General features: G+C 35.9%; 1 protein-coding gene across 1 annotated transcript; it reads right to left on the reverse strand.

The window, feature by feature from the left end:
* Positions 1-68: 68 nt before the first annotated feature.
* LOC122020711 (probable serine/threonine-protein kinase PBL7) lies at positions 69-3,049 on the reverse strand. Its single transcript, XM_042578722.1, has 5 exons — positions 2,849-3,049; positions 1,948-2,162; positions 1,565-1,754; positions 1,091-1,482; positions 69-668 (listed from the first exon to the last, which is right to left on the reverse strand). The coding sequence occupies exons 1-5, from the start codon at positions 2,916-2,918 to the stop codon at positions 354-356; spliced, it is 1,182 nt and encodes a 393-aa protein (XP_042434656.1). The 5' UTR covers positions 2,919-3,049; the 3' UTR covers positions 69-353.
* Between the last annotated feature and the right edge of the window lie 20,091 nt (positions 3,050-23,140).

The following is a 23,140-nucleotide window of genomic DNA, read 5'->3' on the forward strand; positions in this document are numbered from 1 at the left end:
CCAATAAAACATACCCTAATATGAAGAACACGGTTTTGAGTAGTCAATTTTCACCATTACAAATGAGAAACATTCTGAAAGTAATCTAGATATTATAATATATGATGTCTAACACTGGACTTAGATACAAGGGCTAGAAATAACATATAAACCATGAGGATAATAAATAAACAAAGATCTGGTTCAGTAGACCGAAAAAGGATCTGGTTCCTGTTGGTTTATGCAGCAATTGTAGCAGGCTCATTAACTGTATGGTGTAAGACTTTTCTCATTTTGGACATGGGACTGTTCTGGAGGTGATTGATCTTGCGATGAGATCAGTATAAACTCTTAAGGCGATCTATCAGGTGATTTCACTTTGATGCTCTCAATCGATCTCTTTCTGATCCATTGCGTGGTCTTTTTTCCATGTCCAATCTTGTCTGAGGTGATCCCGGAGCTGCCAATTGAGAGGTCTGGTTTTGGTTCTTAGGGTTGTAAGATTGTGAAGCTAGGTAGGTGAGGGCTGTGACGACATCCGCTATCAGAGGCCTCATGCTAGGCTGCTCTTGTAAACACATTGCTGCCACGGCTAGCGCCTGGTATAAGCCTCGAACCGGGTAGTGTCCCAGAAGAATTGGATCAGCCATCTGAGCAAATTTCCTCCTGTCTCTAAACAACGGCCGTGCCTGCAACCGTAGAATATACTCAGGTTCAAGGAAAAACAATATGATTCAAGCAACAATCTACTTTGTACCAGAACAACGAAAATTCTTCCTCCATAGTAAGAATCATGTTGGTCTCAAGCTAAGTTGCGTACAACCAAAGAATAGACAGTAATGAAAAATCATAATGACAAGCACCACGACTGGATATTGGACAATGTCAGAAGGTCCTAATCTAACCCAACTAGGACAAAGAGTAAGTGCGTCGAGAATAGTGTGATGAGTCATGAAAACGATGCTGAAAATAAATAAATTGAACAGCACAATCTGGAAGAGAAAACCTTTATGCTCCTTTTACTCTAGGAAGTAAGATGATGCATCTATTTTCTATTTTTGAACTTCAGATGTAAATATAGGAGATTAGATTATCATGCATATATGCTTACCCATGCAACAAGATTGTGCTCCCCTGCAGCTCTAGAATTGTCAATAGCCCGTCTCCCCGTGATAAGCTCTAAAAGAACAACTCCAAAGCTATAAACATCAGACTTTAGCGTCAATTGTCCAGTCATTGCATATTCGGGAGCACAATACCCATAAGTGCCCATCACTCTTGTTGACACATGAGTGTTATCGCCAACAGGGCCTAGCTTTGCCAAGCCAAAATCTGATAACTTGGGATTATAATCCTCATCGAGAAGGATATTGGAGCATTTTAAATCACGATAAATTACAGGAGGACTTGCAGTATCATGCAAATACTCTAATCCTTTTGCCGCACCTGCAGCTATTTTCATTCTAGTGTTCCAATCAAGCCACTTCTTATCTGGGGAAGGATCTGTTGCATTCGCATGAGAAGACAAATCGTGAGTCCAAATAAATGAAAATATGAGAAATGTTATGATCATGCCACAACGAACCGTGAAGATGATCCTCCAAGGATCCTAATGCCATGTATTCATAAACCAAAAGTCTTTGATCTCCATCAGCACAATATCCAATAAGATTAACAAGATTAGGGTGGTGAAGAAGACTTAACATCAGAACTTCGACGAGAAATTCCCTGTTCCCTTGTAAGCCATTGCGATCAAGCTGCTTTATAGCAACAACCTGTAACAAAATTTTCCATTATCAACTTTATATAGCAACACCAAATCTGAAATGCTAAATAATTTCAATAAAAGACATCATACTAGATAACATTTCATGTTTACAAAAACATCACTAGCAAGATCAGAAGATTCAGATACAAACAGGCAACAGTAGATTATAAATAACACACCATGAGTTAAGATGAACTAACCTGGTTGCTACTTTCCAATTTTCCTTTATAAACTCGACCAAATCCACCTTCCCCCAAGAGGCAATCAGCTCTAAAATTCCTAGTTGCTGCAGCCAATTCACGAAACGTAAGCGTCTGAGCGGCGATCCTCCCGGAAGTACTGCTGGAGATCTGTTTTTCCTTCAGTGAGTTTTGTTTCTTCAAATCTGCAGATGATGATTTTGATTCCAACTTTTCTGATACAAATCCAAGCAAAAAGGTTATCACAGCTACGCTTACACTTGGTCCATCAACAAGAGAATCTATAGCTTGGAACCAGTACTAAATCTAGAGGTGTTCTGGATTTCAAGGAATACCCGTAGAAAAACATGTAACATTTGGGATACATGTGAAAACAGTGTTCAATGAAGTCCAGATGTGGATACAATCTGTTTCAAATAACACTTGTTGCAGCTCAAACCAAGCAAAGGGGGAAATCGTTGATCGAAATAGCAACCAAAATACAAAGGTTAGTCTGGTGGTTCAAAGGTAAGGCAACCATCGACTGCTCGATCGGTCTCCTTTGCGCTCCCAAATCGCTTTCCTGCCGCCGCTCGTAATATCTTTCAAATGGAAGCCGAAGCAGTAGCCTACCAACCCGACCCACCTCAAAATCTATCTAGCGTTGATCCATTTTCCAAACACCAACCGGAAGAACAACGAAGCAGATCGGCGAATCGAGCAGTAAAAAAACCCCAAAACTTTCCGCCGGAAATCCAACTCCCCCGATCAAAATCCACTTGCCCCATCAAAAAAGAAACAGAAACGAAACAGAAAGAAGAAATCGTCGGCCATAACGATCTTCAACTAGCCACTCAGAACCAAAAAAAAAAAGAGAGAGAGAGAGAACACTTTGCGGCAAGAAATCCCGATGGAAGATTACCTGACGCTGGTGAGATCTGGTCCTTCCCGTCGTTCTTTGGGGGTCTGGTGCAGGGAAAACAACCTCCCATCGCTCACCCACCGAACTCTTCTCTGATTTCTCCTGCCGAGCACTGCCCTCGCCCGTTAAGCAAGGATGAAACAAAGACGGGAAAGGAAAGTTTTTGGACTGCGTCTGCGCTAGAGAGAGAGAGGATTGAAGCAAGAGGGAGCCTGTGTATTTATAGGACAGCTACTTTAGTCGAGTCAAACAATTTCTTTTTAATGAGAGTTTTTTTTATTTATATGTTTAAAAAATTGGTAATGGTTGGAAATTGTTTTAAAGATTGGATTTTTTTTTTTACATGTTAAACAAGAAGTTATTACCTTCTTTTTAGGTTTCTAATGATCTCGGGAAAAAAATCAATTTACCCCATAAAGTATTTCTTTTTTACAGATTGTCAATGTAATTCCACTCGTGGATAATTTAAAATTTTCTAAGGATAATCTATAAATAAATGAAGAGTAAATTTGAAAAAAAATATCTCTAAATAGAATTTGGATTTTACCAGTAGTCCCATTTTAAGAAAATTTTGTTTCTATTATCTTTAGGTAAAATTTTATTAGCTGCAGCTCCCTCGTATAAATATTATTATCTAATTATTTCTCATATTTTTTATAAAAAATTTAAAAATAAATATAATTTCTCTTAAATTTAATACTTTAAATTAAAATTGAATATATTTTTGAACAAATTGAGCACAATTTTTTCCCCACTTAATATAATTCCTCCTAAATTCAGCATCATTTTTAAAAAAAATCTAATATATTTTTCATCCAATCGAGCACTATTTAAAGAGAATTTAGTATATTTTTCATCTAATTGAGGTGGAAAAGAGTTATGCTCAATTTAATTAAAAATATACTAGATTCTGTTTTAATATGCTTAATTTAAGAGGAATTATACTCATTTTTAGATTTTTCATATCTAAAAAATATGAGAGACAATTAGGTAAATTGGTATCCATGATGCTTGGTTAGGGAGTGGAAATTGAGAATGATTTTTTTCGGTTTAATATAATTCCTCCTAAATTTAGCATAATTTAAAGAGAATCTAGTATTTTTTTCATTACAATTAAGCACTATTTAAAGAGAATCTATTATATTTTTCATCCAATTGAGATGAAAAAAGAGTAGTGCTCAATTTGATAGAAAATATACTAGATTCTAGTTTAATATGCTAAATTTAAGAATAATTATATTTATTTTTAGATTTTTTATACTTAAAAAATATGAGGGGCAATTAGATAAATTGACATTCATTATGTTTGGTTAGGGAATGGAAACAAAGATTTTTAGCAATAGAGACTTTATGTAAAATTTTGTTTGTGATTGGGTATGTAAATTTTCTCATAAATAAATAAATAAATAAAAGATGAATTATGCACGTTATTTTTTTTTATAGAAATTGTCATGTGCATGTTAGCCCTGGGCCTACGATGAAGCAGAACAACATAAATTATCATCTAGGTATTCATAGTTCGATTTCTAACTATGACAGATTTTTTTCTCTAAATGAAACGTACAACTACGAGAAACTGGGCTTCTGGATCGTCTACCGTAAAATACTTCTCGATTTATCCTGAAAAACAATGAAAAATTTTTGTAGGACCGGGTGCTCGCCTCAAATTCGATGCTACCTATAATTGTCATATGCATGATGTGTTCTTGATTAGATGAATATATATATATTAACTACAGATATATCCGTTATGTTGTGTACCTCACTTTCACAACTTCACTGTGTGATCTTGTTGCGCGACTGTGCTATGTGACTAACTCAGTCGGGACATCCAAAAATGATTCAAACGCTTCGATATATTTTGATTCACTCGGGGCATACAGATCATTTTCGAACTCTCCAACACATTTAGTCGTGCAGTGCAATGACGAAGATGAGCATAGCATGAAAACTATAACTATAGAATATTTAATTTTAAATATTTTACTTGTTAAAATACGATAAATTTTAATAAATCTATTATACAATTTAAAAGGACAATTAACAAGAATATGTTGCCATTGAAAAGTATTTTAAAAAATAGAATCTTATATTATGTTTTTATTAAAAAAAATATTTGTACCCTTGATTATATGGTATAAGAGACTTTTTAGCATGATAATGAATCACAACAAAACTGCTCCAAATAGCAATGGTCATATCCCGTTGCTAGAGGTATATTACGACGGAATAATGATCGAATGCATATAATTATATAAATATCAGTCATTGACACTATAGCGACAGATATTAAATATCCATCTCTAAATATAGCAACAAATATTTATATATCTGTTGTTATATGTAACGAAGGATATTCAAATATTCATTGCTACTAGTCAAACAGAATGAGATTTCTGTTGAGGTGTTAGTGATGTGTGTATATTGTATACACTTGTTTAGCATGTTTTGATACATATTTACATATTTTGCACATGCTTTGTCTACGTATTTTTATACTTCCAGCTTTCCTTTTAGCATATTTACTCTTTTTATTCGGAGATCTGCTTTTGTGCATTTTTTGTACACAGGAGTCGAAATTGGTGAAGGTTTCGTGTTTAAGGTCAAATCCGCAAGCGAAGCAAAGGAGGAAGGCACCATTCTTGTACCTCACACGACCTTGCCATGGGGGGTTGCTCAGGCCGTGTGGAGTTCCTTGGCCGTGTGGATGCAACAGAGATGGAAGTTGTCATGGCCGTGTGAACCTCACACGACTGTGTAAAGATTTGAAGCCAGATGGAGCCCTGGCCGTGTACACCACACGACCATGTAAGATTTCCAGAGACCAGGAAGGCCCTGGCCATGTACATCACACGACCGTGCAGGATTTCTAGTGAGCAAGAGGGCCCTGGCCGTGTACACCACACGACCATGCCAGGTTTCCAGAGGCGGAGCCAGTGCAGGCCGTGTAGATCTATACGGCCGTGCAAGGGGAGCATTAGAGAAGCAAGCCACGGTCGTGTACCACACACGACCGTGTAAGGTTGGCAGAGAAGGGAATGACTCTGGCCGTGTGAACCTCACATGGTCGTGCCTCGGGGCCGTGTTGTTAGTGAGAGACCTAGAGCCAATCATGTGATGATTATTGTATGGACTCGATGTATCATATTCCTATATATTTATAAAGACATTTCTTTATGGTTATTATATTTACTTGTATTGATGTCAAATAACTAAGTATAATAACGTCATTGAGTAGAAGGTTCTTATCTATATTAATCGATTGGTTGAATCGATAATGAGATGATATAGAGAATACTACTCTTAATCATTCCTAGTCAAGTATTAACATTCAGGGACAATGTTAATACGATGAGACTAGCATGTAGGTCAACTCGATGACTTGGTCTCACAAGTCATGGATATAGAGATATCAAGTTGACACATGGGTATGCATTGGAGAATGTATACTGAATGACTTGCCATGAGAAAGTATCATGGATCGTTATATGAGTGTCATATACTTTCTCATGTGACTATTAGTATGACTATCAGTCCTTGGACCTGAAGTCACCATGGTTCCCTATATAAGGAGTTGCATACTTTGACTTCGTCAAACGTCATCCGTAAATGAGTGGACTAAAAAGGTGACTACTGGGTATGTAACAAATTATGCGGAGGGATGTGAGTGATGTAGATGAGATCTATCCCTCTTATATGACGGGAGTGACATCATGATTCTTGATAGAGTGAGAACACTAAGTGCATGACCATGCCCAAATAAGTCAATATGAGATATTGAGCTCATTTGATTAGAGTGAGTCTACTTGGAGTTCAAGATATAGATTGATCAGAGGATGCCACAGTCTATGCCTTAGTTGATCAATTTAGATGTCAAGGATAGAAGGACATTGTCACATACTGTGAGAGTCACAATTAGTAGTGACAAAGGTGATGTTGGATCTCAACATTCTTGTAACTTGGGTAGTAATGATGTGTTGCTAGATACCGTTTATTACTTATATTTCTAAATGAGTTTAGGAGCATTGTCAACGTTACAAGAACCTATAGGGTCACACACAAAGAGCAATTAGATGGATATTAGGTTCATATGATGGACCAAGAGGATTAGGTTCATATGATGAACCAAATTGGATTAAGAGTAATCTAAATTAGACTAATTGAGTTGGACTCAATTTGATTCATGTGTTGAATAAGTCTAATTTTGACTATGATTCATTGAGTCAATTTAATTCAATGAATAGAGATTCATTAAATTAAATTGACTTGAATCAAATGTTAGGTTTGATCAACCATGGGAGATAAAAAGGTCAAGTTTGACTTGACTTGAGAGGGAAGATGAAAGGTCAAGTTTGACTTGACCAAATGCCACCTCATTGTGACTTGGCATGGGGTCGACCAATGATGATGTTCCACATCATCAAGGCTACATCATTGTGTGCCACCTCATGAGGAAGACCAAGAGTCATGACTCTTGGTGTTCCATAGAGGTATTAAACCTCCATTAAGTGGCCGACCACTTTAGGTGTGTGAATGAATTGCATGGTGTGCTCATTCACTTCTTCTTCTTCCTCTCTAGTTTTTCTCTCCCTCTCATCCTCCATTGCCGAGACTTCTCAAGGGTGCTAGCACACTCTAAGTTGTTCTCTCCACCTTTTTGTTCGTGTGGATACGTGTAGAGGAGTGTTCACTTGACACTCTACGAGATCCGGCAACCTTTGGACGAGCGGGATAAGCGAAGGACATCGCTACAAGGGTAACGCTCTTTTCATGTAGATCTAAGGTAGATCTAGTGTAGACAAACATGTACGAGATTATTTTATATATTTTAGCACGGATCCGTGGCTAGCTTCGGGGTTTCCGCAATGCAAAAAGCGGTTTTTGCAGCTCGAAATGCTAACACGTGTGGCGCCCGAACCTCACCTCTATATAATGGTTTCTTCAAGATTTGAAGGGGGATCTTCTCCCTTTTGGGGGGAATTCAAGATTTGGGTGTTCCTCCACTTTCTTGGAGGGATTTCCGGTGATTCTAAGGGCGGATCTTCAATGCTTCGACTCCGGGAGAGCGAGGATTGGATCCGAAGACAGTTGTTCATCGTAGATAAGCTTTTCTTCCCTTTCTTTCTTGGATTTGGGGATCAAGATGTTTATCTTTTCTTCTTCTTTTGGATTCTTTCCTTGTTCCATGGATTAGATCTCTTATTCTAGGATGAAGGGAGTATTTGTAATGGAGATTTGATGTAAACTCTTGTGGATTTGCCAACATTTCTATTTATATGATTTTGCCTTGTTTGTATCTATTCTTTCTTGTGTGGATTGTTGTGATTAGGGCTTAATTACCATGCTTGATTGAATATTTGAATATCTTATGGATCTTGTAGAGGTAATTTCTCATTCGATTTTTCGAGGGGCGTTCGTGACAGGAACATGCCCGTGTAAGTACGTTTGAGGGGTAATCTTGAAGGAGAAATTAGGTATTTCAAGAGGGTAGGATAGATTGCATGCATTAATCTTTATATCTTAATGAGGTTGAGAAGTAGTGGATTTCTATGTTGATTTTTCGAAGGACGCACGTGACAGGCAAGCCCATGTAAGGATAACATAGGGTTCATTCCTAATTAATCGCATTTGGATATATTTCAGTCCTAGGTCGGTTGTTTATTGCAAGAGGGAACCGACAACCTTCTACAAATAATGGACAATTGAGAAATAAGATTTGGTAGATCATTACATTGACTAACATTACAAAGAAACCAAAACTCCTAGAACATACCTTTATCATTGCCCTTATTCTTGTTTCTTATTCTTTTATTTCTTTGTTTACCTTTCATAGTTACACTTAGACTTTGTAAATCAATTGATTGATTGTTTAGCTAACTCGCTTTGAGACATCTTTAGTGCTTATTCCAGTCCCTGTGGATTCGATGTCTTTTATTATTATTTACGACATATCTGTACACTTGCAGAGGTCATAGCTACGGAAAATTAAATTTCCATCGCTAATTACTAATACTGGAGTATCAAAAGAGTACCAAAGAGAGTATCAATGTTTGGCCATAAGCAACAAATATTTCAAATATCTATAGCTAATTGCGACGAAAATTTAATTTTCCATTACTAATTGCGACAGATATTTCAATAATCCATTGCTAATGGTGACAGATATTTAAAATATTCGTCACTAATTGTGACAGAAAATTAAATTTCCGTTGGTGACGTATGACCTTTTCATTTTTCCTATTTTCCCTGTTTATATGTATATATATAAATTCACTTCAACCATCACAAATAATGGTTTTCATAATAAACTCGTTATACATCAACAATTACAACATAACACACTCACAACACATAACAAATGCACAACACATCACAAACAATACAACAATCAATATGAACTAAAATGAACAATAAATACATAATAGTAAATCCAAATACAGGTCCAAATCTAATACAAATAAATTTGTCATCTTAATCAAAATAAGGAACAAGACAAAGTAATCCAATACATCTTAATCAAAATCATCTCTGGGTCCTGCATGAAATTTTATTAAGATTTGTTGTGAATAGAAAATACGATGTTAAACTACAAAATATATAACTACTTGTCTTAAACTGATAAGTAGTTTAGATAACAAACATTATTTAAAAATACATACTTGCATCCCTGAATAAAAATATACAAAATTTGAAAATAATCATGGAAATATATAATACAATCAAACATGCATATAATTATTAAAAAATAGTATTATTTTTGACTGAAATTAAAAGGTAAGATAAATGGTACATATCTCAAAATGATCTACTCTGTAGGGAAATCGTTGGGATTTTGGATCTCTTGGGACTCCAAATGATGCGGGCGGTATATCTGTGAATCTGGGGACAATGTCGCTGTTAATGCTTGCATATGACAAACTATCGCCTTAGTTTGAGCCTGTCACTATTACATCTCCTATATCTATTCATCCCTCCTGGCCTTCGTCTCCTCTAATGACAATAGTCGAGTCTGCAAGTCCTTATTTTCCTCCCACAATTCTTGTACCTCACTAGATGAGGAGAAGGAATTAGGACGATCCCTGATCCTTGGAGCTCTCATCTGCTCATAGATAACTTTAGCCTGAGAGTCAGGCCTATAGAGGGATATCTTCTTCCTTCCACTGATGACATCATAATAAATATCATTAACTGTATTGGTGGGAAGAGGTCGTGACCCCTCTCCCTCTACCTCAGGCTGAGACACCTTGGCTACTTTAGTGGACATTACTTCCTGTGTCAAAATAATAATTTTATTAACCTTCAAATAAAGTCTATAAATATATTCATAAAATTGAATATTCTTATGTTAATTGTTGAGGAATGCTGATCAACAAATGACCCATCTTTCTTCTTATGAGTTTTGTTAAATATCTCTCAACAAGTGGAAGGTTTCTATAATTCAGCAGCTTGTGTACAGAAAATGTAAATATATTAAAATTAATAATAAAACATATGTAAGAAAATATTAATATAACTTAATTTTAAACTTACCTGTTGGTGCTGGAATTAAGCACCAGCTAATCAAACTTGTGTTTTGATATTGGCAAAGGTTCAAAGTTAAGTAATGTTGTTTATCTAATAAGTTGAATTGAGTGTGTATGAAAGTCCTAAGTGACCTTAGGCAAAGGAAAGTCCTAGTTGAAGCTAGGAAGGTAGAAAGCCTTAGCTGCGGTTAGGCAACGAAGTCTTGGTCTTAAGGACTGAGCAAAGTCTTGGAGGGTCGAGGGCATTGGATGAAATCCTAAAGTTGAGGATGCTAGGTGAAAATCCTAGGAGTCGTGGACACCAGGTGGAAGACTGGACAGATCGTGGATCGAACGTCTAGCATGAAGTCCTGAAGTCTCGAACGCTGAGCAAAACTTATCATTCATTATATATTATTGTCTAGACTAACCCTATTTTGTAGAGAAAAGAAGTTGGTAAAAATGGTGCTCCAGGTGCTCGAATTGGCTACATCGAGGAAGAGGCCTCGGGCAAGTGCTTGGCCAGACACCCAGGCGGTCCAGGCGCCGGGTCGACCAAAATTCCATCTTTTCACAGAGCTGGAGCATGACGACTGGCCGACTGTTAGCTGTCCAGGCACTCGGAGGGGGGCCGAGAGCTCGGACATGGATAAACTTCCGGGATAAAGTTTTGACAAGAGTTTGCCATGTCACCACAATCCAAGCACTCGGGAGGGAATCCAGGCATCCAGATGGGGCTATAAAAGAAGGCTTTTACCAGCAGCTTCAATACAACATTCCAATCATCTTCGGCTCTTGCGCGCTGCTCAGAAAACACTTCTACGATGCCCAAACGCCACTCCAACGACCGAAAGCTCAATTCTTTGAATCTATAGATTGTCGATACATTTACTTTGTTTCAATTCTTCAAAAGTTGTAAATCTCTACTAGTATTATTTCGAACTAATAGTGATTGCCCATCGAAAGCACTCAACGAGTGAGGGTCTTGGAATAGGAATCGTCATAGGCTCCGAACCAAGTAAATCTTGTCCTTGTTAGAATTGTCTCTTTTCGTCTCTTTCTTTATTCTGCCGTGATTATTTTTTACATGAACGTTTTCTGAAAAACGTGAAAGCCATGAGCGCTATTCACCCCCTCTCTAACACAATAATTCTACAATTGGTATCAGAGCGAGACTGCTTTAAATCAGTACAATTACCATTCGAGCATTCTTTATCGTTACTTTTTTTGTCTATTTTTGGTAAAAGTAAATTCGTATGTCTTCTTTTCATTTTCAAATTTTTTCCATAAGTCAATATTAGTCTAATAACATTTTCTAACAAATTTATCGACTTGTCAATTTTTTTCTCGAAATTGGTGCAATACTAGTTAAGCCACTTTTTTGTATTTTCTCTTTTATACTGCACTACTAATCCAAGACTAAATTTTGGAACAAGTTTCATTATTTTTGTCATCGAAAGATCTTCACTAAAATGTCCCATCAAGAAGGTTATAGTACCGCACGCTTGCCCCTTTTCTCCAGCGAGGACTTTAGATACTGGAAAGGGAGAATGGAGTACCACTTGAAAACGTAAGTGGAAATGTGGATCATAATCCAAATTAGATTTACATTTCCCACTGAAGATGGAGTACTCATCCCTTGTGACAAGTGGGGCATACCAATAAAGAGGAAGATTGAGGCCGATGCAAAGCTGACATGTACTCTCCAATGCGGCCTAACCAAAGAAGAACTGAACTGAGTCGACCCTTTCTCAAGTGCAAAAAAATTATGGGGAAAACTCATTGAACTGCACTAGGGGACATCCGACACAAAAGTAAGTAAGAGAGATTTAATTCTTAATAAATTGTATAACATTAAAATGTAGGAAGATGAGTTAGCGAGCCAGTTACACGCTCGCATCTAAGATCTATTGAATGACCTCTATGTGATTGGACAAAAAGTGGAGAGCCATCACGTCATTAGGTACGTGCTAACTGCTTTTTTGAGGAATACATTGTGCGCATCAATGGTAGATGCCTGTAAGGTATCTAATTAAGGACCTTCCTTAATTAAATTAGGTGAGTTGTTTTCTAAATTCGAACTTCACGAACAGACTAATGCACTACCAGTTGAGAAAGGTATTACTTTGGTCGCAGGTACAAGCAGAACGAGGGAACTAAAAACCAAGTGTCGGACTAAAGCCGAGTTTGAAGACGAATCAGACTTCAAAGATGACAATGAAATCACCGCCGAGCTCGTGAAATTGGTATGAAAACTATATAAGAAGAAGAAGGCTTCACCAAATGAGAGATCAAGAAGGTGACTCAATCGAACACGAAGGCCAAGTCCAAAGTTACCTGCTACAGGTGCAACAAGAAGGGGCACTACAAGAAAAGAATGTCCAAACCAGAAGCAAAGAAGAAGGAAGGTTTTGAAAGAAATATGGTCCAAATCCTTGGAAGACTCCGACAAAGAACATGAGCAAGCGAGCTTCCTTGCTCTACCAGTACAAGCTTATGTTGCTGAAACCAAGTCTAAGTCTAAAATCAGAGTTGAATCAGAATCCGAATCCAACTCAGAAGATGATTCCACTGTAAGTCCATCAATAATTAGATTACAGAATTTAGCTTCTTACTTGTCTAGAAAACTGGCAAAATCTAACATCCGGGTCAAGTCGCTCTAAAAGGGGGTAACAGACCTTAAGGAAGTGACTAACCCAAGCTTCTTGACCGAATATGTTCAAGCTAGATCTTCAACTCAAGTCTAACAACTTGAGGGAGAAAATTATAACTTGAAAAGTCAAGTCAAGGAACTTAGGGACTCGTTGGAATGGTTCACTTTGGGGTTTAAGAATTTTGATTTGATTCTTGGAAAATAAAGTGTCGTATACAATCGATCCGGACTCAGATATAAGGCAAAACACAAATTAAAATACTTGACTAGTTATGCCTAGGATTTTCAGAAAGAAAATTAAATATTCAATTTCTTTAAAAGACTTTGTTTGAAAGTGGTTGTTGCTCTAATACCCAAGAAGGCCTAGTATCTCACCATAGCATGAAGGCCAATTATTAAAATGGATGTTTAATTGACTAACTATTAAATCTTAGTCTAACTTAAATGTAAACCGGTCCTTAGATTTTAATCAAAATTAAAGATAACAATCTCATAAAATAGATAAAATTCTCTGATTGACAATCTATGTGGTAAAAGGTAATTCACTGGCCCCCAGCACCCCTGCTAACCTATCTCTAAGTCAACACATGCAGAGGAGATAAAACACGGGAGACTACTAGCCATTAGTGCAAGTGGCCAAGGCATGAGGGAAGGCATGGTCGGACATACCGAGTTTCTGTAAAGGATCGGTGGTCAGCTAGAAGGCGGTTGGATAGCTAGGTCACCCTCAAATCGTGTTTCTTCTCCTATAAGTTAGTGCGCAAGTGGAAATACAACTAACTAATGAAAACAATAAAGAAATAATACCAAATCGCTAACAAGCTCAATGTAACGTGATTCAGAGATTGCTTGCTCCTACTCCACGACGTGTCCTTGAGGTGGACGAACCCTTGATCCTTCGGTGGATCAATCCTTGACAATCTCCGGCTAGAGTTTTCTCCTTCTCGGTGGAGCAAACCTCTCACAAAGGATCTCTTCCTATTTACAATGATGAAGTTTAGGTTTCTGGAGGAAGAGAGTAGACTTGGAAGCTTTGGGCAATTGCTAAGGAGGTATTCAGCAAGCATGAGTAACCTTCTTCAAGCCCCAAAGCTTCCTATAAATAAGAGGAGAGAGTTGATCATCATATTAACTCATCTCGGCACCAGTTGACTGGGAAAACCATCAGTCGACTAGTGCTACCGTTGGAGGTAGCCAACGGCTACTTCGTAGCACCAACGGTTGGCCAACGATTATTTACCAGTCGACTGCTAGTTTTAGCAGTTGACTGGTCGCTGTCGATTGAGCGAACAGAATGCTTCTATTCGCTGCCAGTCGACTGCTAAAACATGCAGTCGACTGGTGCAGTCAACTGCATGTTTTAGCAGTCGACTGGTGCAGTCGACTGCTAAAACATGCAGTCGACGGGTGCAGTTGACTACTAAAAGTTGCAACCTACTGGACTGCACCTTGTTACACACTCACACTCATTTTCTTCGGAGTCGCCCTTGAAGTCCTCTTCCTCGGTCTTCGTCCCTCAGATGCACCCGAGCCCGCGGCTCCTCTCCATGCCATCCTTCACGTTGCCTTGAAGTTCGCTTCTCTCGGCTCTACTTCGTTGCTCCTCGTCCGGCGGTCCCTTGGATGTCTTCCACACCATCCTTCACCGACTCAAGGATCTGAGCCCTAGGATGAGCTTCCCAAGCTTAGCTGCACCAAGCTCCTCATGTGTGTTTCACCAAGTCTTACAAGACTCAAACACACATATCAAACACATATGAAAGTCTAACTTAAACTCTTTAACACACACATCAAAACCATGATCGTATCGATCAAACCTAGGTCGATTGCATTAACAGTTTCGACCCCAAGACCTTATGTGGCAACACCCCATGTTTTAACCACTACACCACCTCGAGGGGACCTCTGATTGATAATCTAAAAAAAGAGTGAGATGGATTTAGGTTTAAAATTAGTTAATTAAAGCTTAAACCTAACTTAATATTTAAATCAAAGCAAATATAATTCAAATTAATCAAACTTAACCTAAACTTAATCAAACTTAACCAAATTTAAATCGAATCAAGTTAAACTTAATTTAATCTTCAGTAATTAATTTTTAAATCTTAATTATTTTCAAATCATAATTATTTTCAAATCATAATTAATTTTTAAATTTTAATTCATTTCAAAATTTTAGTTATTTTCAAAATCTTAATTATTTTCAAATCTTATAAAATTCAAACTTAATTTTTGTTTAAAACTTAAATATTTCAAAATTCAAACCTATGTTTCAAAATTCAAATTTAATTATTCAAACTTAATTTTTTTTCAAAATTCAAATTTAAACTTAAATATTTTAAAGTTCAAATTTTTTTTGCTAAATATTTTTTCAAATTCAGAAATGATATTCTCAATCAACTTCAAAATTAACTTAACTTCATCTCGCACAAACTCATAAGCTTAATATGTATGATAACTTAGAAAGGGTGAGATGGAAAATTAGGAAAATATATGATTATTTTAAATAGGTTTTTAATCTTATTTTTCATGCTTGGACTCTAGAGCCCCTCAAACTTGAATAATTTATTTAAATATTTTTTAAGTCATTAATCAAGAGGGAGAGAAAAAATATTAAAATATTTTTTATTTGCAAAAGCTAACTATTTTTTAAAATTTAAAGTAAAATTTTTAAAGACTAAGTTTTGCAAATACTTAAGTTTTTTAAAGTATCTTCAAAAAGTTTTTTTGGGGATAAGCCAAAGGGATTCCTTTTAGCTATGCAATTTAAGAGGAAATTCTTTGTTAAAAGCTAAGTAAGAAATCCTTTTAAAAAATAAGTATTTAGTTAAGTTTTTTTTTGAAAATTATTTTAAAGCTATAGATTTAGTTAAGTATTTTTACAAGGAAAATCTTTTTAAAAGCTAAATAAGAAATTCTTTTTAATGCTAAGTATTTAGCCAAGTATTTTTACCAGGAAAATCTTTTTAAAACTAAGTAAGAAATTCTTTTTAACGCTAAGTATTTAGCTAAATAATTTTACAAGGAAAATCTTTTTAAAAGCTAAATAAGAAATCCTTTTTAATGCTAAGTATTTAGCTAAGTATTTTTATAAGGAAAATTTTTTTAAAAGCTAAGTAAGAAATCTTTTTCAAAGCTAAGTAAGTATTTTTACAAAGAAATTCTTGTCAAAGCTAAGTAAGAAATCCTTTTCAAAGTTAAATAAGTATTTTTCAAAGCAAACTCTTTTTAAAGCTAAGTAGTTAGCTAAAGTGTTTTTTTTAATGAAATTCTTTTTAAGTAATTAGCTAAATGTTTAAGCAAAGATTTTTTTTTAAAGCTAAGTTTTTTTTTAAAAGGTAAAGTGATGATTTTAGGGGGGAGCTTAAAGTTAAATTTTTAGAAAAAGATTAAAAGTTATTTTTTTTCAAAATTAAGTACTATCTTCACAAGTTAAACAACTTTTCTCTCTACTTAGGAGTTCTTTTATATATGTCAAAGAGGAGAAAGGTGTTAAAAGTAAAGTAAAAAAAGCTTTATTTTGAGAAAAAGTAACACTTAAGGGGGAGTCGATAACATTTTATTTTTGCCTTGAAAAAATGTTACTTAAAAATTTACTTGTTCTACATACCGTACTATTTTAAATATTTTTTACTTAACTTTGAACTATATTACCATAAATCAAAAAGGAAAAGATTATTGGTGTTGGAAACATCAGCTAATCAAACTTGTATTTTGATATTGGCAAAGGTTCAAAGTTAAGCTATGTTATTTGTCTAACAAGTTGAACTGAGTGTGCAGGAAAGTCCTAAGTGATCTTAGGCAAAGGAAAGTCCTAATTGAGGTTAGACAGGTGAAAAATTCTAGCTACAATTAGGCAATGCAGTCTTGGTCCAGGGGACTGGGCAAAGTCTTGGCGAATTGAGAATGTTGGATGAAATCTTAGAGTCGAGGATGCTAGGTGAAAATCTTGGGGGTCGCATACACCAGGTGGAAGACTGGATGGGTCATGGATCGGACGTCCAGCATGAAGTCTTGAAGTCTCGGATGCTAAGCAAAAGTTTAGTTGGTCTGAAGGACTGGTCTAACAAAAGGTAAACTCTTCTGAGAGGAGTAGGTGAGGACGCGTTCTCTAAAGAAGAAACAGTATGCGTCGGTCCAACCTAGAGTTTTAGCGAAATTTAAAGTCAGGACCGAACAGTCTGAAGACTGTTAAAACTTATCATTCTTATATATTGTTGTTTGGACTAACCCTCTTTTGCAGAGAAAAGAAGTTGGTAAAAATGGTGGTCCGAGTGCCCAGAGCTGCTCTGGGTGCCCGGACTAGCTTCATTGAGGAAGAGCCCCCAAGCGGGTGCCTGGCTAGGTACCCGGGTGGTCCAAGCACTCAGAGGTGCTCCAAGCGCCTGGACATGGATAAATTTTAGGGATGAAGTTTCGAAGAGAGCTCGTTATATCAACACGGTCTAGGTGCTCGGGAGGCGATCTAGACATCTAGACGGGGCTATAAAATAAGGTTTTGACTAGCAACTTTAATACAACATTCCAATCAACTTCCGCTCTTGCTTGCTACTCAGAAAATGCTTCTACGACGCCTAAACACCGCTCTGACGAGCGAAAGCTCAATTCTTCGAATCTATAGAATGTCAATACATTTAATTTATTTCAGTTCTTCAAAAGTTGTAAATCTCTACTTGTATTATTTTGAATTGATAGTGATTGTCCATCGAAAGTACTCAACGAGTGCGGGCCTTGGAGTAAGAGTCGTCATAGGTTCCGAACCAAGTAAATCTTGACCTTGTTAGCATTGTCTCTTTTTGTCTCTTTCTTTATTTTACTGTGATTACTTTTTATACGAATATTTTTTGAAAAACATGAAAGTCATGAGTGCTATTCACCCCCTCCCCTCTAGTGCAACGATCCTGCATTACCAAGTCAGAGGCATGCTCTACAATTGAATGAGATTCAGCAGTATGCTTTGTGGATCTGGTGCTCGACTCAACAGGCTCTGAATTGTGAGCAATCGCTGAATTATCCTGCCAATGTTGGGTAGCACCCAAATGGCTCTCCAAGACTGCCAAACTGCATCAGGGATCTTGAATGGCCTGGTGCTCCTCTACCTCCAATTGTACAACATGTCCTTGTATAGTTTAGAGCAGTAGGTGCTCCAAATTTTTTTGAATATTTCCTCCCGACCCTCCTCCCAAACATATCTCTTCTATAATAATATACTTTGAAAAGTAATATTATGTTAAGTACAAATATGTTTTCTATTTAAAATACTTACAAAAAATTCACCATAATAAAAATTCTTCATGTCCTGGTTTAGAGCCGCCATGTAATACTAGTGGGGGGCAATCATTCTTTAAACTTTTTTGATATATATGATGCTACCTATTTACCATCCGGGATAAAACTGCATAAAAAATATCATGTATTAGATATGTGTGATAATTATAAAGAAGATAAAGTATTGAACTAATTACTTAATATATAATTACTTACCAGTCACCAACAACTAGCAAAAAAGTCTGGTCATCATGTGGTCTCTGTGCTGGCTGGATGACTATATATGCAAAATCACATTATAAGATATACATATTTGATATAATATTATATTTAACTAGGGAGATGAAAAAATAAAAATAAAATTCAAATAATATATCATAACATTGTTAATAATTTTTAATCACTTGATGTCATTCTGAATCAACTAAATTAATATTTTGTAAGTTCTCATCATTATACTCTATTGGTATATCAATATTCTCACTGCTAAATATCTCTCCACCATCTATTTCCTCGTAAGTGGCATTAATATCTACAAGTAATTATGGTGTGGATTGTATTTCTGAATCAACTGAGTATATCTTGACTTCTTCATTTTGATATGCATCATGGTTTTGGATAATTATAGTCTTTGACATTTCTATGGTTGACTGAAGCTTTATTTGACACACTGCCAACCATTCACTAAGTCTTTTTCTCTTTGTTGGATACTCAAGATAGAATACCTGACCATCTTATACCACAAAGATGAAAGGCGTAAACTTGTTGAATTTTTTATTTGCGTTAACCTCAACTAAATTGTATAAACGATGTATTCTGGTACTTATTCTTAGAGTTGAATCATACCATGAGAATCTAAACAATACACACCTTTTTAAAGGTAAAGTTAGATACTCAATCTCAATGATTTCCTCAAGTCTATCATAATAATCAAATTGAGTATCATTGTTGTTTATGAACCCTTTTATGCAAACACCAAAATTATATGTAAGCCTTTGTGAATCACATTGGGCCACATGAAATCTGAATTCATTAACATAATAACTTAAATAGACTGTTATGTTATGGAGAGGTCTTGATGCAAGATTTTTTAGTCTTTTATCTTGTACATTTGATATTTTACTGTCATTTGCCTATAACAGTAGTGATTACATAAATTAGATGCATATATAATACAGTTGCATTGAAATAAATAATTTAATAGCTAACTTACATAAATTTAAACCAATATACAAATTCATCCTCTAACTTGGTCTCTACCTCACTTGCACTTATTGATTAATTTTATAGATGTAGTTATTGTTCGTACAAGCTGTCAAAGAAGATAATTTGAGGACATATTAGATATCATATGAAGTATTCTTCAATACTGTATTATATTTATACTTAAACTATTACTTTATGTATGAGTTGACCTCTTTAGAGTTCAAAAGTATATATGTTCTAGCAGCATAATATTCTTGTTTATTTAACCGTCTAGAAATAGTTACACGATTACCTTACCATGAAACTTGAAAATAGAAAGCATCTCTGAGTCTGTTGGTTGAGTATCATCAGAATTTTGAGAACACTTACAATGTTTAGATTTAACATTATCAGTAAAATAATAAGAGCAAAAGGAAGTTTCTTCTTCAGTCAAATATGTATTACATATTGATCCCTTAACTCTTACTTTATTATGAACATTATTTTTTAATTTCCTCAAAAACCTTTCAAATGGATACATCCATTTGTATCGAATAAGACCACCTAGTTGGGTCTCATAAGGTAAATGAATAGGCAAATATTCCATAGAATAAAAAAACTAGGTGGGAATATTCTTTCAAGCTTAAAGAGTATCATTGAAATGCCTATCTGAAGTGGATGCATATCTAATGTCATAATAACCCTTGAAGTCAAATCTCTAAAAAAGATACTCAATTCTGTAAATGCTTGCCAAACATTGTTAGGAAGTAGGTCATGGAATGCTATTGGAATTAGTCTTTGTATAAATATGTGATAATCGTGACTCTTCATTCCAAACATTTTTAATCTATTTGTATCAACACTGTGAGACATATTTGAGACATATCCAGCAAAAAATTTGATTACTTTCAACCAAGTACATAATGCTTGCTTATCTTCTTTGTCTAATGTATAACATGCTTTTGGATATTTATCAGTTGTTTCATTCTGATGCAACTCATGTCTATTTACTAATTGTCTTAATTCCTCATATGATTTTGCCGCATCTTTAGTTTTCCCATGAACATTCATCATAGTATTGAAGATATTATCAAAAAAAATTTCTCAACATGCATCACATCTAAAGTATGTCAATACTTCAAATATTATCAAAATATTCTTCTTTTCCTCCAATCATACTTGTTCACTCTAACAATGTATTTATTTATATCATTAGAACCATCCTGATATACTAGTAGAAATCCATAACTGCCAATTTCATCAAGAACTTCTTCACCTGACTTCAATACTGGAGGAAGTTTCCTAACCATTTCATTCATTTTGAATTTTTTCTAAATGGGTGATCATTTGATAAATTTTTTTTTGATGATTATCAAACTAGGATATCTTTCTACTATAAGACAATGAAAATACATCAGACTCACTCATGTAATGTAGACATGTTAATTTGTCAACCGTACTCCATTCTAACAACATTGAGTATACTAGAAAATCACTAATTATACATAACAAAGCAGCATGCATTGTAAAGTTTGATTTACTTACAATGTCATAAGTCTCAGATCCTACATTTCATAAATGGTTTAGCTCAGCAATCAAAGATTGTAAAAAATATCTATTTACCCTTTTGGATTCAGAAGACCTGGAATAAACAAAGTAAAAAACATGAATTTGTCTTTCATGCACATCCATAGTGATAAGTTATATGTTGTTAATATAACTGACCAAGATGAATATTATTGTTCATAACTTCCAAATGGCTGAAATCCATCTACAAAAAGTCCAAGTCTCACATTACGCGGTTCCATTGCAAAGGAGAAAAATATTATATCAAGATGCTTCTATGCAGGTGAGTCACAAGGATGATATATTTTATCTCTTTTGTGTACATGGTTTTGATGCCACTTCATGTGACTTGCTGTTGCGTCAAATGCATACAAGCGTTAGAGCCTAGCAGATAATAGGAAGGAATGCATGACTTTTAAAGGAATATTTTTCTTCTTTTTCCCAGACATGTGACTACTCTGCTTATAACGAGGGTGATTACACATTTTGCATTCCATCAGTTTGCTATCTTCATTCCAAAATATTATGCAATTATTGATACAATAATGAATCTTCTCTACTGATAAACTTAAATCTCTAATCAATTTCTTTGTATTGTAAAAGCTATCAGTCATGCAGTTATTAGCGGGGAGTAACTCTGACATCAATTAACACATTTCATCATAACAGCATTTAGAGAAATGATATTCTACCTTCATGTTCAGTAATCTTGCAGCAGCTAATAGTTGAGAATGGTCAGAAGGAATGCCTTCCCATAATTTTCTCTCACTAGCCTTCAACATGTTATACATTTTTTGAACTTCGGGCGTAAGTGTTTCCTCTATATTTGATTGATCGTATGCATTCATTGCGTCGTAAACCATTGATTGCATTGCATTCACATGTCTTGATGATTCTTTTAGAGCAATCTGGCAGGATGACAAAGCAATGGAAGACTCAATTTGTTCAAATACATATGCCTGTCCATAACAATACCGGTTATAATAATTTATAACAAACCCATACTTATATATATGAGTTTTCATTGTATCTTCTTCATGGAAAGTTGTACTTCTACATATGTGTTAATCACATAGACACTTTAACTTGGCACCATTTAAAAATTCTAGATGAGACTTAACGAAGTTCATAAACTCTTCAACCTTAGCAAAAAATTCTTGATAGATAAATCTATTGTCTAATCTATTGTACATCCAAACCTTATTCATATACATTGTATCCTTATGGGAATAAAATTTTTAACATGGTTATTCATGTCAAATTAAGTATAATTATATTTTTGAACTATGCAAGTAATGTCAATATTGACAAATATTATTAATAGTCTAAATTTGATAAATCAACTAACAAATGAATCATGGGAGGTTGTGTTGAGCGTGCCCAATCAGTGTCGGCTACACCTGATTAGTGTCGGTTGCAACCGAGCAGTGCCGGGCGTGCCTAATTGGTGCTGGTCGTGACAAAGCAGAGCCGGGCACCCCCTATCAGTGCCGACCACACCCGATCAATGTCAGCCGCGATCGAGTAGTGCCAACAACGACCGTGCAATTTCGACCGTGGCCGATAAGTGCTAGCTGCGGCCAGCACGACTGGCCGTAGCCCTACTCTTCTGGTTGCAACCCTACTCTACTGACCATGGCCCTACTTTGCTTGCCACAACCGAGCAAGGGCGGTCGCAACCCTACTTTGTCGGTCGTGTCCAGCATTGCTCGGCCAGAGCAAGCAGCGACCACCACTACTTGGCCAGTGTAGTGCCAGAGGAGGAGAACAAGTTGGAGGAGAAGAGGAGTACTTGAACACCGAGGAGGAGAAGCAAGAGGAGGAGAAGCTGATCGCCAGAGGAGGGAGGAAATCACCGGAGGAGGGAGGGTGGTTCGCGTAGGGAAGAGATTGGGTGCACGAGCCCTAATATTTCAAATATAATGACAAAATATAATCCATCACTAAACTCGCAATAGATAATTAATTAACCCGACACTATTGGCGACGGATAGTTAATTAATCCGTTGCTACGAGTTACGTGTAAATATGTCTGCCAAAAAATTATAGATGTCCGAGCTAAATAGAAAAGTGAGCGACGAATAATTAAACAACGATGAATTATTTAATTATCCGTCT

The sequence above is a fragment of the Zingiber officinale genome, chromosome 9A, assembly GCF_018446385.1.
Source record: "Zingiber officinale cultivar Zhangliang chromosome 9A, Zo_v1.1, whole genome shotgun sequence".
In the NCBI taxonomy this organism is placed as follows: Eukaryota; Viridiplantae; Streptophyta; class Magnoliopsida; order Zingiberales; family Zingiberaceae; genus Zingiber; species Zingiber officinale.

Bases quoted from the DNA above. Each gene is read 5' to 3' on its own strand.
- LOC122020711 (XM_042578722.1), bottom strand. From the start codon at position 2,918: ATGGGAGGTTGTTTTCCCTGCACCAGACCCCCAAAGAACGACGGGAAG. The intron at 1,483-1,564 runs GTTCGTTGTGGC...CGAATGCAACAG, and splicing joins CTTGGAGGATCATCTTCACG to ATCCTTCCCCAGATAAGAAG. The intron at 669-1,090 runs GTAAGCATATAT...CTACGGTTGCAG, and splicing joins AGCACAATCTTGTTGCATGG to GCACGGCCGTTGTTTAGAGA.